At 41.1% G+C, this 16,907-nt stretch overlaps 1 protein-coding gene across 3 annotated transcripts in view; it reads left to right on the top strand.

Annotated features, from left to right (window-relative positions):
* LOC106580130 (formin-binding protein 1) overlaps positions 1 to 16,907 on the top strand; it is a 32,001-nt gene that overhangs the window by 9,962 nt on the left and 5,132 nt on the right. For 2 of the 3 annotated variants that reach the window (XM_014160838.3, XM_014160837.3), the window contains exons 7-16: positions 4,811 to 4,825; positions 8,414 to 8,542; positions 12,260 to 12,406; positions 13,893 to 14,078; positions 14,601 to 14,783; positions 15,197 to 15,211; positions 15,510 to 15,619; positions 15,762 to 15,894; positions 16,162 to 16,289; positions 16,651 to 16,787. In XM_014160838.3, coding sequence (XP_014016313.1) covers positions 4,811 to 4,825; positions 8,414 to 8,542; positions 12,260 to 12,406; positions 13,893 to 14,078; positions 14,601 to 14,783; positions 15,197 to 15,211; positions 15,510 to 15,619; positions 15,762 to 15,894; positions 16,162 to 16,289; positions 16,651 to 16,787 — 1,183 coding nt within the window. The remainder of the gene's footprint in view (positions 1 to 4,810; positions 4,826 to 8,413; positions 8,543 to 12,259; positions 12,407 to 13,892; positions 14,079 to 14,600; positions 14,784 to 15,196; positions 15,212 to 15,509; positions 15,620 to 15,761; positions 15,895 to 16,161; positions 16,290 to 16,650; positions 16,788 to 16,907) is intronic. The other variant, XM_014160839.3, reaches the window with a different exon arrangement.

The raw sequence follows: 16,907 nt of genomic DNA, 5'->3' as shown, positions 1-16,907 counted from the left end.
GGCAGCAGAGAACTGGAAGGAGAGGCGGCCAAAGGAGGAATTGGCCCTGGGGGTGACCAGTGAAATACACCTGCTGGAGCGCGTGCTACGGATGGGTGCTGCTATGGTGACCAGCGAGCTGAGATAAGGCGGGACTTTACCTAGCAGGGTCTTGTAGATGACCTGGACCCAGTGGGTTTGGCGACGAGTATGAAGCGAGGTCCAGCCAACGAGAGCGTACAAGTCGCAGTGGTGGGTAGTATATGGGGCTTTGGTGACAAAACGGATGGCACTGTGATAGACTGCATCCAATTTGTTGAGTAGGGTGTTGGAGGCTATTTTGTAAATGACATCACCGAAGTCGAGGATCGGTAGGATGGTCAGTTTTACGAGGGTATGTTTGGCAGCATGAGTGAAGGATGCTTTGTTGCGAAATAGGAAGCCAATTCTGGATTTAACTTTGGATTGGAGATGTTTGATATGAGTCTGGAAGGAGAGTTTACAGTCTAACCAGACACCTAGGTATTTGTAGTTGTCCACATACAGTATTCTAAGTCAGAACCGTCTAGAGTAGTGATGAACACATGTACACATTGAACTCTATCAGAGAAGTAGTTGGTGAACCAGGCGAGGCAATCATTTGAGAAACCGAGGCTGTTGAGTCTGCTGATGAGGATGCGGTGATTGACAGACTCGGAAGCCTTGGCCAGGTCAATGAATACGGCTGCACAGTATTGTTTCTTATCGATGGCGGTTAAGATATCGTTTAGGACCTTGAGCGTTGCTAAGGTGCACCCATGACCAGCTCTGAAACTAGATTGCATAGTGCAGAAGGTACGGTGGGATTCGAAATGGTCGGTAATCTGTTTGTTAACTTGGCTTTTGAAGACCTTAGAAAGGCAGGGTAGGATAGATATAGGTCTGTAGCAGTTTGGGTCAAGAGTGTCCCCCCCTTTGAAGAGGGGGATGACCGCAGCTGCTTTCCAATCCTTGGGAATCTCAGACAACACGAAAGAGAGTTTGAACAGGCTAGTAATAGGGGTTGCAACAATTTTGGCAGATCATTTTAGAAAGAAAGAGTCCAGATTGTATAGCCCGGCTGATTTGTAGGGGTCCAGATTTTGCAGCTCTTTCAGAACATCAGCTGACTGGATTTGGGAGAAGGAGAAATGGGGAAGGCTTGGACGAGTTGCTGTGGGGGGTGCAGTGCTGTTGACCGGGGTAGGGGTAGCCAGGTGGAAAGCATGGCCAGCCGTAGAAAAATGATTGAAATGATCAATTATAGTAGATTTATCGGTGGTGACAGAGTTTCCTATCCTCAGTGCAGTGGGCAGCTGGGAGGAGGTGCTCTTATTCTCCATGGACTTTACAGTGTCCCAGAACTTTTTTGAGTTTGTGTTGCAGGAAGCAAATTTCTGCTTGAAAAAGCTAGCCTTGGCTTTTCTAACTGCCTGTGTATATTGGTTTCTAACTTCCCTGAAAAGTTGCATATCATGGGGGCTGTTCGATGCTAATGCAGAACGCCACAGGATGTTTTTGTGCTGGTTAAGGGCAGTCAGTTCTGGAGAGAACCAAGGTCTATATCTGTTCCTGGTTTTACATTTCTTGAATGGGGCATGCTTATTTAAGATGGTGAGGAAGGCATTTTTAAAGAATAACCAGGCATCCTCTACTGACAGGATGAGGTCAATATCCTTCCAGGATACCCGGGCCAGGTCAATTAGAAAGACCTGCTCACTGAAGTGTTTCAGGGAGCGTTTGACAGTGATGAGTGGAGGTCGTTTGACCACTGATCCATTACGGATACAGGCAATGAGGCAGTGATCGCTGAGATCTTGGTTGAAAACAGCAGAGGTGTATTTAGAGGGCAAGTTGGTTAGGATGATATCTATGAGGGTGCCCGTGTTTACGGCTTTGGGGTTGTACCTGGTAGGTTCATTGATAATTTGTGTGAGATTGGGGGCAACAAGCTTAGATTGTAGGATGGCCGTGGTGTTAAGCATGTCCCAGTTTAGGTCACCTAGCAGCACGATCTCTGAAGATAGATGGGGGGCAATCAGTTCACATATGGTGTCCAGAGCACAGCTGGGGGCAGAGGGTGGTCTATAGCAGGTGGCAACAGTGAGAGACTTGTTTTTAGAGAGGTGGATTTTTAAAAGTAGAAGTTCAAATTGTTTGGGTACAGACCTGGATAGTAGGACAGAACTCTGCAGGCTATCTCTGCATTAGATTGCAACACCGCCCCCTTTGGCCGTTCTATCTTGTCTGAAAATGTTGTAGTTAGGGATGGAGATTTCAGAGTTTTTGGTGGTCTTCCTAAGCCAGGATTCAGACACGGCTAGGACATGGTAGGATGTGAATACAGTGGAGGTAAACCTAGGCATTGAGTGATGATGAGAGAGATATTGTCTCTAGAAACATAATTGAAACCAGGTGATGTCATCGCATATGTGGGTGGTGGAACTGAAGGTTTGGATAAGGTATATTGAGCAGGGCTAGAGGCTCTACAGTGAAATAAGCCAATAAACACTAACCAGAAAAACAATGGACAAGGCATATTGACATTAACCTCTATGGGCTAGGTGGGACATTAGCGTCCCACTCTATTCAACAGCCAGTGGAATCGCGTGGCGCGAAATACAAATACCTAAAAAATGCAATAATTTCAATATTTCAAACATACGACTATTTTACACCATTTGAAAGATAAGACTCTCGTTAATCTAACCACATTGTCCGATTTCAAAAAGGCTTTACAGCGAAGCAAAACATTAGATTATGTTAGGAGAGTACATAGCCACAAATAACCACAGCCATTTTTCAAGCAAGCATATATGTCACAAATACCCAAAACACAGCTAAATGCAGCACTAACCTTTGATGATCTTCATCAGATGACACTCCTAGGACATTATGTTATACAATACATGCATGTTTTGTTCAATCAAGTTCATATTTATATCAAAAAACAGCTTTTTACATTAGCATGTGATGTTCAGAACTAGCATTCCCACCCAAAACTTCCGGTGAATTTACTAAATTACTCATGATAAACGTTCACAAAATACATAACACTTATTTTAAGAATTATAGATACAGAACTCCTTTATTCAACCGCTATGTCAGATTTTAAAATAGCTTTTCGGCGAAAGCACATTTTGCAATATTCTGAGTACATAGCTCGGCCATCACGGCTAGCTAATTTGACACCTGCCAAGTTTGGGGCAACCTAAACTCAGAATTACTATTAGAAAAATTGGATTACCTTTGCTGTTCTTCGTCAGAATGCACTCCCAGGACTGCTACTTCCACAACAAATGTTGTTTCTGTTCCAAATAATCCATAGTTATGTGCAAATATCCCCGTTTTTTTGGTGCGTTCAGGTCACTATCCAAAGGGTAACGCGCGAGCGCATTTCGAGACAAAGAATTTCAAAATGTTTCTTTACCGTACTTAGAAGCATGTCAAACGCTGTTTAAAATAAATTTTTATGATATTTATCTCGTAAAATAGCGATAATATTTCAACCGGACAATGCTGTATTCATTCAAAAAGGAAGAGAAAAAATGGCGAGGTCTCGTGAACGCGCATTTCCCATCTCATAGCCACCAGGCATTCCACTGACAAACTGTGCTCCTGTTATCTACCCGGAGACAGGAGACGCGTCAATCCGCTTTCTGAACGCTTTAGAGAGCCAATGGAAGCCTTAGAAAGTGCTACATAACCCCACGGGCACTGTAGTTTCGATAGAGAAGGAAAGGGAGAACTACAAAATCGCAGACAGGCCACTTCCTGCTTGTAATTTTCTCAGGTTTATGCCTGCCATATGAGTTATGTTATACTCACAGACACCATTCAAACAGTTTTTGAAACTTCAGAGTGTTTTCTATCCAAATCTACTAATAATATGCATATTCTCATTTCTGGGAAAGAGTAGTAACCAGTTTAAATCGGGTACGTTTTTTATCCGGCCGTGAAAATACTGCCCCTTAGCCCAGACAGGTTAAGGAGAGGCATGCTTAGCCGAGTGATCATAAGGGTCCAGTGAGTAGTGAGGTTGGTTGGGGTCACGGCGATTCAGACAGCTAGCCGGGCCATGGGTAACAAGCTAGCAGAAGATGGAGGACTGTTTTTAGCCACCTCGTGCATTTCCGTCGGTAGATTAGTGGGGTTCCGTGTGGTAGAGGGGACCAATCCAATTGGCAAAATAGTTATAGTTATAGTGGCCCAGAAAAATTGTCCGATCGACCTATTCAGCTAGCAGCCGATATGCTCAAGACAGCTAACGAATAATGGGCCGCAGTTAGCAGATGGGCGTTCAGGTTACGTCACGACGGAGGGGCCAGTTGAATAACTCCCTCGGGCAGATAACGTTGGCAGTCCAGTCGTTAAGGCCTGGTGGGGCCTTATAGAAACATCTCAAGGATAATCAATGGAAACAGGATGCACCTGAGCTCAATTTCGAGTCTCATAGCAAAGGGTCTGAATACTTATGTAAAAGTGATATTTCAGTTTTACATTTTTAATACATTTGCACAAATTTCTAAACCTGTTTTCACTTTGTCATTATGGGGTATTATGTGTAGATTAATGAGGTAACATTTTTAGAATAAGGCTGAAACGTAACAAAATGTGTAAAAATGTGTAAATTCTTTCCGAATGCACTGTAACAATGTTCCTTACAGTTCAAGCCTTTTTGCAGTCCAGTAATTCATTCAGTACATTAAAAAAATCATTTAAAAAAATACTTTCACATAATTAGAACGTCTAAAACCTGTCTGTAGTGCTCTGAAACTAACTCAGTGTTTCTGTTTTCTAACATGTCTTAAAGCGGTGCTCTCTCAAGGTAGGTTTACGAGGTCTGTGAGGATCTGTCTCTGTGTTCAATGTATACCCATAGACATAGCATTGTCTGTTTCACTCGGAGCATCATTTCAAATTAAGATCTCCAAAGATCTTCTAAGGCTTGAAAGGGACACAGTTATTTACATTTACGTCATTTAGCAGACACTCTTATCCAGAGCGACTTACAAATTGGTGCATTCACCTTATGATATCCAGTGGAACAACCACTTTACAATAGTACATCTATATATATTTTTTTTGCGGGGGGGGGGGGGTTAGAAGGATTACTTAATCCTATCCCAGGTATTCCTTAAAGAGGTGGGGTTTCAGGTGTCTCCGGAAGGTGGTGATTGACTCACCACCTTCCGGAGACACCTGAAACCCCACCTCTTTAAGTTATGTTTTATGTTTTGGAATGGGTATTTACAGTAAGAAACTGCTGTGGTCGGTTAGTGTGTACAGGATTTCCAAATGATAATTGAGTGAAGACACATATAAACATATTCATATACAGTACCAGTCAAAAGTTTGGACACAAGGGTTTTTCTTTAATTTTATAAATGTCTACATGTTGTAATAATAGTGAAGACATAAACTATATAATAACACATATGGAATCATGTAGTAACCAAAAAATTGTGAAAAGAATCGAAATATATATTTTATATTTGAGATTCTGCAAAGTAGCCACCCTTAGCCTTGATGACAGCTTTGCACACTCTTGGCATTTTCTCAGCCAACTTCATGAGGTAGTCACCTGGAATGCATTTTTATTAACAGGTGTACCTTGTTAAAAGTTAATTTGAGGAATTTCTTTCCTTCTTAATGAGTTTGAGCCAATCAGTTGGGTTGTGACAAGGTAGCGGTGGTATACAGAAGATAGCCCTATTTGGTAAAAGACCAAGTCCATATTATGGCAAGAACAGCTCAAATAAGCAAAGAGAAATGACAATCCATCATTACTTTAAGACATGAAGGTCAGTCAATCTGAAAAATGTCAAGAACTTTGAAAGTTTCTTCAAGTGCACTCGCAAAAACCATCAAGCGCTATGATGAAACTGGCTCTCATGAGGACAGCCACAGGAAAGGAAGACCCAGAGTTCAAGTAACAGACACATCTCAACATCAACTCTTCAGAGGAGACTACGTGAATCAGGCCTTCATGGTTGTTTCACCAGTAAGAAGAAGATAATTGCTTGGGCCAAGATACACGAGCAATGGACATTAGACCGGTGGAAATCTTTCCTTTGGTCTGATGAGTCCAAATTAGAGAGTTTTGGTTCCAACCGCCGTGTCTTTGTGAGACACAGAGTAGGATAATGGATGATTTCCGGACGTGTGGTTCCGACTGTGAAGCATGGAGGAGGAGGTGTGATGGTGTGTGGATGCTTTGCTGGTGACACTGTCAGTGATTTATTTAGAATTCAAGGCACATTTAACCAGCATGGCTACAACAGCATTCTGCAGCAATACGCCATCCCATCTGGTTTGTGCTTAGTGGGACTATCATTTGTTTTTCAACAGGACAATGGCACAGCACACCTCCATGCTGTTGAAGGGCTATTTGAACAAAGGGGGAGAGTGATAGAGTGCTGCATTAGATGACTTGGCCTCCACAATCAACCAACATCAACCCAGTTGTGATGGTTTGGGATGAGTCGGACCGCAGAGTGATGGAAAAGCAGCCAACAAGTGCTCAGCATATGTGGGAACTCCTTCAAGACTGTTGGAAAAGCATTCCAGGTGAAGCTGGTTGAGAGAATGCCAAGAGTGTGCAAAGCTGTCATCAAGGCTGTCATGATTTCCGCCGAAGTTTTTCATATATCCATTTGTTTTGTCTTGTTCCCTGCACACCAGGTTTTCATTCCCCAATCAATCTACGTGTATTTATTCCTCTGTTCCCCATCATGTCTTTGTGAAAGATTGTTTGTGTTACGTGTTTATTGGTGACGCGCTAGACTGGTTTGTTTTTTCCGTGGTGTTTCACGAAGATGTTTATTGTTAAACATAATTCTTGTGACTGTTTTGAGGTACTTTTGCCTCAATAAAGTGTGTGCCTGTTCACAAATCTCTCAAATCTTTTCAGCAAAGCTCTCCTGCACCTGACTTCGCTACCAGTACGCACACACATGACAAAGGCAAAGGGGGCTACTTTGAAGAAAAAATAAAATATTTATTTGTTTAACACTAACACTTAAACCAAACTCATACCAACAGTCAAGCATAGTGGTGGTAGTATGATGCTTTGGGGATGCTTTCCTGCCTCAGGACCAGGATGACTTGCCATCATTGAAGGAACCATGAATTCTGATCCGTATCAGAGAATTCTAAAGGAGAACGTCAGGCTTCCGTCTGTGAGCTGAAGCACAGCTGGGTCATGCAGCAAGACAATGATCCAAAACACACAAGGAAGTCTACATCAGAATGGCTTAAAAGCAACACATTTTAATTTTTAGAATGGCATTATAGCAGGACCTCAAACAAGCAGTTCATGCTTAAAAACCTTCAAATGTCACTGAGTTAAAGCAGTTCTGCATGGAGGAGTGGGCCAAAATTCCTCCAAAGTGACGTAAGAGACTGATCATGAACTACAGGAAGCATTTGGTTGCAGTCGTTGCAGCTAAAGGTGGTTATTGAGTGTAAGGGGGCAAAAATAGAGAAAATCAGAAAGGGGGCAAATACTTTTTCATGGCACTGTACACAAATAACAAATATAGATACAAATAAAATGCATAATTGCTGAGATTATAATCTCTCGCGGACAGATATATGTAAATATAACTGATACCCTAGAATCTGTCTGGAAGGAGTGGGATGGGTGGGATAACGAGCAGCAGTAGTTCCAGTGTTTGTGTTTTTCATCACAGGTTATTTGCACACATCACGGTTTCACAGGTGTTATCATCTTTGGAATTTCGGAAGAGGAGGGCACATTCGGCCCGTATCTTGCAAAGAGAGAGAGTGGAGCTCTTCATTCCGGTTCCCTTCCTCATTCTAGCATCTCTTCATCTCTTCTCTTAACATGTATGGACCCAGAATTTATTCTAGCAGCTGACCAATTACATGAGATTTTAGTTCAGGGTTAACCGAGATTATTAAGATTGCAACGAATACTGTTAGGCATACAAAATGTTATCCTTCAGTTTTGTTTGTTTACTTTGAGTCTTGTGGTGTTATGAAGACAGTCTTCAACTGTCTGCTGAAACAGCATCTAGATCTTGTCCTGTCAGTGTACAGTGTGTATCAGTGCTCATACTGTTTGTGGGTTATGTGCATGCAAAATGAGCCCTTTTGTGTTTTTCTTTTGTTCTTGTTGTTTGTTATGGTCGATGTTTCCATCATTTTGTCATTGTAAACATTCAATGTGGACTGAGGTGTCGCATTACTTGACACTAACCAATACTTTTGACTTCCCCCACCACCAAAAAATGTTTTTGTTATAGTTTTGTGATGAATCATCCGGATGTTGTTATGCGTGTTAACACGAAATGTGCTTTGTTAGAGTTCTGTTGATCTTTGCAGGGTTTACAGTCCCACTTGTTGGTGTGTGAATCGTTAATCCATCTCTGAACCTCCTCTCTGTATACAGGCCAGACAGCAGGCCCAGTTGAAACACCAAGTGGCAGAGGACAGCAAGAATGAATACCTCACCTACCTGCAGAAGTTTAACAAGGAGCAGAATGAACATTATTATAGCCTTATACCTCACATCTTTCAGGTATTTAACCTCACTCACAGTACTAATTGATTGGTTTTATATACAGTGCCTTCAAAAAGTATTCACACCCCTTTACTTTTCTCACATTTTGTTGTGTTACAGCCTGAATTTAAAATTGATAAAATTTCAATTTTGTGTCACTGATCTACACACAATACCCCATAATGTCAAAGTAGAATTTTTGAAATTCATAAGGAAATTAAAAGCTGAAATGTCTTTAGTCAATAAGTACTCAACCGCTTTGTTATGGCAAGCCTAAATAAGTTCAGGAGTAAAGATTAGCTTAACAAATCACATCATAAGTTGCATGGACTCATTCTGTTTTCAAAAATAGTGGTTAACATGATTTTTGAATGACTACCCCATCTCTGTACCCCACATGTCCAATTATCTGTAAGGTCCCTGAATTGAGTAGTGAAGTTCAAGCACAGATTCAACCACAAAGACCAGGAGGTCTTTTAATGTATCGCAAAAAAGGGTAGCGATTGGTAGATCCTAACTCAGTTGTCAGAGAAGAAGGAAACCGCTCATGGATTTCACCATGAGGACAATTGTGATTTTAAAACAGTTACAGAGTTTAATGGTTGTGATATGAGAACTGAGGATAAAACAGTGTAGTTACGCCGCAATACTAACTTACATGACAGAGTGAAAAGAAGGAAACATGTACAGAATAAAAGTATTCCTAAACGTGCATCCTGTTTGCAACAATGCACTTATGTATACTGCAAAAAAATGTGCTGAATACAAAGTGTTATGTTTGGGCAAATCCGACACAACACAACATTGCCTACCAGTCTTCATATTTTCAAGCATGGTGGGGCTGCATCATGTTATTGGTATGCTTGTCATCAGAAAGGACTAGAGAGATTTTTAGGATAGAAATAAACTGAATACAGCTATAAGCAAAGGCAAAATCCTTGTGGAAAACCTGGTCCAGTCTGTTTTCCAACAGACACTGGGAGACAAATTAACTTTTGAGCAGGACAATAATCTAATACACAAGGCCAAATCTATACTGAAGTTGCATACCAAAACAACATTTAATCTTCCTGAGTGGTCTAGTTTCAGTTTCAACATAAATTGACTTGAACATTTATGGCAAGACTTGAAGATGGCTGTCTAGCAATGATAGACAACCAACTTCACAAGCTTGAAGACATTTTAAAAGAATATTGGCAAATATACACTGAACAAAAATATAAACGTAACATGTAAAGCAGGGATGCACGATACATCAGTAAGCATATCGGAATCGGACGATATTAGCTAAAAATGCCAACATTGGCATCGGCCCATGTCTAGTTTAACGCCGATGTGCAAAACGGATGTCAAAGCTGAGGTGCATATCTATTTATGACGAAAAATATATCCCTACACAGAACAAAAGCAGAATAATACTAAGCATGCCAACAAATGAACAAGTTCAAGTCGAGCAGTCATTTGAAAGACATTTTCAGCGAGACAACTCAAAGGCGAAATCCATTAACGCCAAGATAATGGAATTCAATCAACCATTCTCTGTCGTGGATGATGTTGGCTTTTGCTAACTGGTCGAGCACCTCGAACCCCGGTACACACTACCAAGTAGGCGCTATTTTTCAGATGTTGCTCTACCGGAGATACACAGCATTGTTGAAATGACTTGCTATTAGCTTCACAACTGCGATGTCAGCCACAGTGGGTCGACAAGGATTTCGTACTGAGGAAAGCCGTATTGCATGCTCAAGAATGTGCTGGTTCTCATAGCACTGCTGCCATTTCAATGACATTTGAGAACATGTTTGAAACTTGGAAACATGAACACACTCCTAGCTCTATTCGAACAACTAAGTCGAGAAATAAGCTAATCAACTGCGTCTGCAACAGACGTGATACCCTCTGTCATGGCATTGAAACGCCTGCTCAACCAATCTGCCGACACAGACTGTGGGGTTAAAACTTTCAAAAGTACTCAAGGCTGTGAAGAAGCGATTCGTTGCCATTCTCTCTGAGCCTCTTCACTGTGTCGCCACCATGCTCGATGATAGGTACAAGGACCGCTACTTCGATGCAAACAAGAAACAGGGTTTACGTGAAATGTTACAGATACAGCTGGACAAGATTGAAGCGGACACAGTGACAGTGTGCACCGAGGAAGAGAGGCAGCGGACAGACAGAGCAGAAACTTTACTGCTTGACATGTATGATTAAATCCTGGTTGAGACTGAACAACTGAGCAACAAAACAGCACAGCAATTAAGTGAAAGAAATAGGTTTTGATTATGTTTTACTGGTAATGGGGACATACGTAAATGCCAACAAAATACCTTTTTGGTCAGTGTGTGTGTGTGTGTGTGTGTGTTGCAACTATTTAACTTTACTAGAATGCTTAAAAGGCCGCTAAATATTACAAATATTGGTATTGTTTTTTTGGGGGGGCAAGGAAAATATCAGATATCGATATCGGCCAAAAATGTAATATTGGTGCATCCCTAATGTAAAGTGTTGGTCCCATGTTCCATGAGCTGAAATAAAAGATCCCAGAAATGTTCCATATGCACAAAAAGTGTATTTCTCAAAAAATGTTGTGCACAAATTTGTTTACATCCCTGTTAGTGAGCATTTCTTCTTTGCCAAGATAATCCATCCATCTGACAGGTGTGGCATATCAAGAAGCTGATTAAACAGCAGGATCATTACACAGGTGCACCTTGTGCTGGGGACAATAAAAGGCCACTCTAAAATGTGCAGTTTTGTCATACAACGCAATGCCACAGATGCCTCAAGTTTTGAAGGAGCATGCAATTGGCATGCTGACTGCAGGAATGTCCACCAGAGCTGTTGCCAGCGAATTGAATGTTAATTTCTCTACCATAAGCCACCTCCAACATTGTTTTGGCAGTACGTCCCACTGGCCTCACAACCGCAGACCACGTGTATGGCGTTGTGTGGGCGAGCGGGTTGCTGATGTCAACGCAAGTGCCCCATGGTGGCGGTGGGGTTATGGTATGGGCAGGCATAAACTATGGACAATATTGCATTTTATCGATGGCAATTTGAATGCACAGAGATACCGTGATGAGATCCTGTGAGGCCCATTTTATAGTATCTGTGACCAACAGATGCATATCTTTATTCCCAATCATGTGGAATCCATAGATTAGGGCCTAATGAATTTATTTCAATTGACTGATTTCCTTATATGAACTGTAATTCAGTAAAATCTTTGAAATTGTTGCATGTTGCATTTATATTTTTGTTCAGTATAGTACAATCCAGGTGTGCAAAGCTCTTAGAGACGTACCCAGAAAGACTCACAGCTGTAATCGCAGTCAAAGGTGATTCTATCATGTAATGACTCAGGGGTGTGAATATCTAAATTACATATTTCTGTATTTCATTTTAAATAAATTTGAAATAAAGTTCTAAAAACATGTTTGCACTTTGTCATTATGGGGTATTGTGTGTAGATTAGTGAGAAAAATATATTTAATCAATTTTGAATTCAGGCATTAACACAACAAAATGTGTTATAGGTCCATGGGTATGAATACTTTCTGAAGGCACTGTAGTTATACAGTAGCACTTGCAGGCTCTCAAAGTGCTTCAGGGAGAAAACATTATTCACCAGTACTCACATCCACCCTATTTACAATATAACTGATGTGTATGTGATTAGCAACTCATAATTCTATTCGAAGGTACAGTAATCAAACAATGTTTTCTTTGTTGCAGAAAATACAGGAGATGGAGGAGAAAAGAATCGAGAAAGTGGGAGAGTCTATGAAGACTTACGCAGAGGTCAATCGGAAAGTGTTACCTATTGTTAGCAAATGTTTAGATGGCATGACCAATGCAGCAGCATCCATCGAGCCAACAATGGTGAGTAGCCTAGTGCGTGTGCATAACATGGTTCTTGTTATGTACAGTCATTTTACATAGTGACAAATCTGTTATACATTTTTATGACATTATTTGACTGGATTTCTATACCAAAGTGTGGAGAGAATGTGATTCCAGTCATCCATTGTTCTATTCGCTGAAGCAGTAAAGGGTTAGCAACCCATAGGAGGACATAAATTATTCACACCTTCAAAACGCTTACTTTGGCAGTTTTATTAATGGTCTCCCACTTTCACATTAATGAGAATTGTTGCTATGCAAAGTCGCATACAGGTGTCGTTGGGTGTTTTCACCGATAGTGACAGCGGACTCACCGATAATGACAGTTTTATCCTATATCTCCTAAGGAATCAAGATGTTGGGCATTCATTGACATATGCTTTACTGGTGTTAAAAATAAATGCTTTAGCATGGACTGTATAAAGTGTCTCAGACTAAGAGTGTTGATCTACAATCAGGTCCCCCTGTCTATTGATTATAACTAAGGTAATGCTGATCCTAGATCAGCACTCCTACTCTGAGACGCTTTCTGTGGTGGGTTTCAAGAGCCATGCCTTTGCTATAATTGTGTCTTCCTGCGCTTGAAAGGGGAGTTTAGGTCGATTCCACTTCAGCGGGAGCCGAAAAGATTTTTGGTATCTAAGATTGTTCTGGCAATTCTCACAAGAAGGATGTTTCACATGCTTTTTACGTATGTATCACAAACCATATATATATATTTTTTATCATGATGAGTGGCAGTTTTAGGCCTTTTTTTTTTTACCTAAACACAACTTGATACATGCTCTAACATATGGAGAGGGCATGTATGTCTAGATTCTGAAAATACACATTTTAACATTCATTTATTAAACCTAAAAATATTAATAGGAATATCTCAAAACTACCATTTTTGATTTTTCTTATTTTTACACATATTGTTTGCAACAATATACTCTTCAAAACAGACCATAGCCCTCATTTAGGATTGGACATTGAGCAAATCACCAGCAGAAGGAGTTGAATAAATTAATGTGAACATTTGTATTTCAGAACCTAGACATACTACTTTAAGATCACACTAAAAGGAGTATAATGACACCAAGGTGCTGCCTGTATCATGTACACTTCACAGTCTTACAGGAGGCATGTTTAGGTCTAAAAAGGGCCTAAAATTGCCACTTTCGTCATAATGTTGGTTTGTGATGCAAATGTAAAAAGTATTTCAAGTCCCATGAAGTTTCTATGTGAGAATTGCCAGAACAATCTGAGATACCAAAGCTATTTCCTGCTCCCGCTGGCGTGGAATCGCCCTTTTACATGTCGTAGTTTTGACATTGGCTTTCGAGAGGAATACTTCCACTTTAAAGTGCAAATTATTTTTCTTCTATTTGGTTCAGTTTGGTGCCTTCAAGCTGAAATACATTTGGTGAATATTCATAATATTCCATCTATTATACATGAATGAAATCACTTCCCCCAACAGGATACCAAGCAGGTGGTGGAATCCTTCAAGTCTGGCTTCGAGCCACCTGGCGACGTAGAAGTTGAGGACTATAGTCTGTCTATGAGGCGGACCGTGTCAGAGTCCAGCTATCTGAACTCGCGGGGGGAGGGCAAGCCCAGCCGCAGCAACAGCAGGGGCAAACTATGGCCTTTCAAGAGAAACAAGGTAAGAACAACACCTTCAGTCCACAATACTGCCCTCTACCTACTGTACTGTAATAGCCAGGGCCAAGTTCGGCAGGGCACCGCGTTGTGGAAGGTTCAGACAGAAATACACGTTGTAGATAGAGCACACGTCTCTCTGACATGAAGAATAAGGAATCCTGTCCACTCTCTTCATGACATTTCTATCTGAAATGTTCCACAATGTGAACTGAACGTGGCACAGGTGTCTGCCTAAACTGGAGAGTGTACATCTTTGTAATATGAAATAAATGCTTGTTTGGAAGCACAATTTATCTAAACGTTCAACTCGTGCTGGACACAGTGTTCACTCGTCGTCATACAATAACATGCTCATACTCTGTACATGCTCTTTTAAATCGCTGCTGTCTTAAGTGTTAGTAACCAGATTCTTTCTGTTGTCCTTCGTTTCATTATTATTATTATTTTAAATAATTTGTGTATGTTCATTTTCCTAATTTCTTTATTGTTTTGTTCCATACCGCTCCATGACCCTTACCCATAGCTCATGTCTTTGTTAGCTTCCCCACGCCAACCACCTCCTCCTCCCCCTACCTCCCCATCACCCGGTGCCATGCCCAACGGCCCCCAGTCTCCCCAGCAGCCCAAGGAGCCCCTCTCCCACCGCCTCAATGAGTTCATGACCTCCAAACATAAAATGCAATGTTTAAGGAGTCTGACACGTGGGGTAAGTTGATTTTGTACGGGCAGATTGACTCTTAAGACAATGATGTGGTGACTATGGGCTACTGATAGTGGCTCCTACTTTGGTCATTCCCTTTGAATGGGATCCGTCCGAGCCTACTACCTACAGACAATAATTAGAAAATTGTGTGTATTCTGGCACTGTGTTCTTTTCCAATCTACGATTGGTATGTATTCATTGTGTTCATTGTTTAACTTTTGTTCATACTATAGGTGGATAAAATATAATGCTGCCAATGGTGAATTAACTGTTCAGACTGACATGGCATCTATCTTAATATCCACAACCCTTCATTGCTGCTTGTGCTTGTACAGTTTCATACTTCCGTCTCAAAGTTTCAAACATATGTTGACATTGTGTATTTCTCGTCCCATTGTCTCCCCTCACTTGGAAAGCTTTCTCTCAAGCTGGTAAGCATGACTGTTTTCCTAACTCTTCAGATGGTTGATGACTATATGGTTTTGTAGTGCACACATTACAGGTACAGTCTTGATCACTATAGAGGAAAATTGCTGAAGTGTGTACTTTCAACTGAATACGCTCAGATCTCTTTGTTGATGGTAACAATATGAAGTCAATATAAAGACATTAAAAAACATGTATAAAACAATATAAAGTCACTTCTCCATGGTGTTAGGCTTCTTTAATAGGATTATGTATGTCTGGGTGTTGATTTGTTTGTTTGGTGGTTTGTTTGTTTTCCCATAGGGTTCTGGCCCTGAAGATTGTAGTCACCTGCCTCCTGAACAGAGGAGGAAGAAGCTCCAGGCCAAAATCAATGACATTAACAAGGAGCTACAAAAAGAGGTGGATCAGAGGTAGAGTAAATGTGTGAAAGTCAAATTGTGTTTCTATACGAGAAGTTTTAAACTAACTCTGGTCTATTTAAAAATGGAACAACTCTTCAGTATGAATGCCTGTTCATTCTGAATGTGACAAGCTGTCCATTTTATATTGTAGGGATGCTCTGACTAAAATGAAGGATGTGTACGTAAAGAACCCACACATGGGGGACCCCAACAGTGTGGACCCACGATTAGAGGAGATCGGACAAAATATTGACAAGTTAGAACTGGATTCAAGGAAATATGAAGTAAGTTGAACTGTTACACAAGATTTATGTCAATGCTGGTTAGATATTTAATGTTTGCCAGAGTATGGTCCAGTGGTAATGCTGCCAACTGCAGGCTCCAGACTAAAATCTGGGTTTGAATCCCTTGGCTGACACTTTCACCGCTGTCTTTCCCATGATCTGTCTCTCTTTCTGATTCCCGATCTCTATCAAAAATATTTCACATCTAGCTAGTTTATGTACAAATCAAGTATTGTTGAGTCGAAACCTTTTGATGTCTGTCCACAGACCTGGCTGCTGGAGGTGGAGACCAGGTTAGCAGAAAAGAGTGACCCACACAGACGACAAAGTGGATTGTACGACTCCAATGCTACTACACCTGTCAACAACAACTGTGCACCTGTCAACCGAGAGAGGTAGAACAAATGTGCACATTACTATAGCTCAGAATCAGTGGACCAGCAAACTGAAAAACCACAACCAAACCTCGCACTAGCTAGCTAACAATGTGTGTCACAACAGAGAACTATATGATTTGACTGAAACTTCTTTGGGGGCTTGTTGCACATGATTTATTATGCTCTAAATAAAACTAACGAGGACTGTCTATTGACTCAATGTATGCTTTTTAACACAGCTTTAAATGTATGGGTTTATGGATTTGACACACGTCTCACCAGGGCCATATAGGCAACCTTTTACAATATGATATTTGGGTTTGCACATACAATATCCATGTAGTTGGTCTATAACTGTTTGTCGTCTTTATGCGGTTAGCCCGGACGGCAGCTACACAGAGGATCATAGCACAGAGCATCACCTCAAATCTCGGAGCACCGACTTTGATGATGACTTTGATGACGAGGACCCACTCCCCACTATCGGAACCTGTAAATCGCTCTACCCTTTCGAAGGTACGCCAATGCCCCCTCTGAAAATAAGTGTTGTTGTTAGATTGGGGTTTGTTGTACTGTTCAGAACATATGTCTCACCTGGTTCAAATAACAGGGAAGGGGCTTCTTCCGTCATGTAGA

Source organism: Salmo salar, chromosome 20 (assembly GCF_965601325.2).
Source record: "Salmo salar chromosome 20, fSalSal1, whole genome shotgun sequence".
Lineage (NCBI taxonomy): Eukaryota > Metazoa > Chordata > Actinopteri > Salmoniformes > Salmonidae > Salmo > Salmo salar.
The sequence above is the reverse complement of the archived record's forward strand: the minus strand, read 5'-3'. Positions and strand labels throughout refer to the sequence as shown.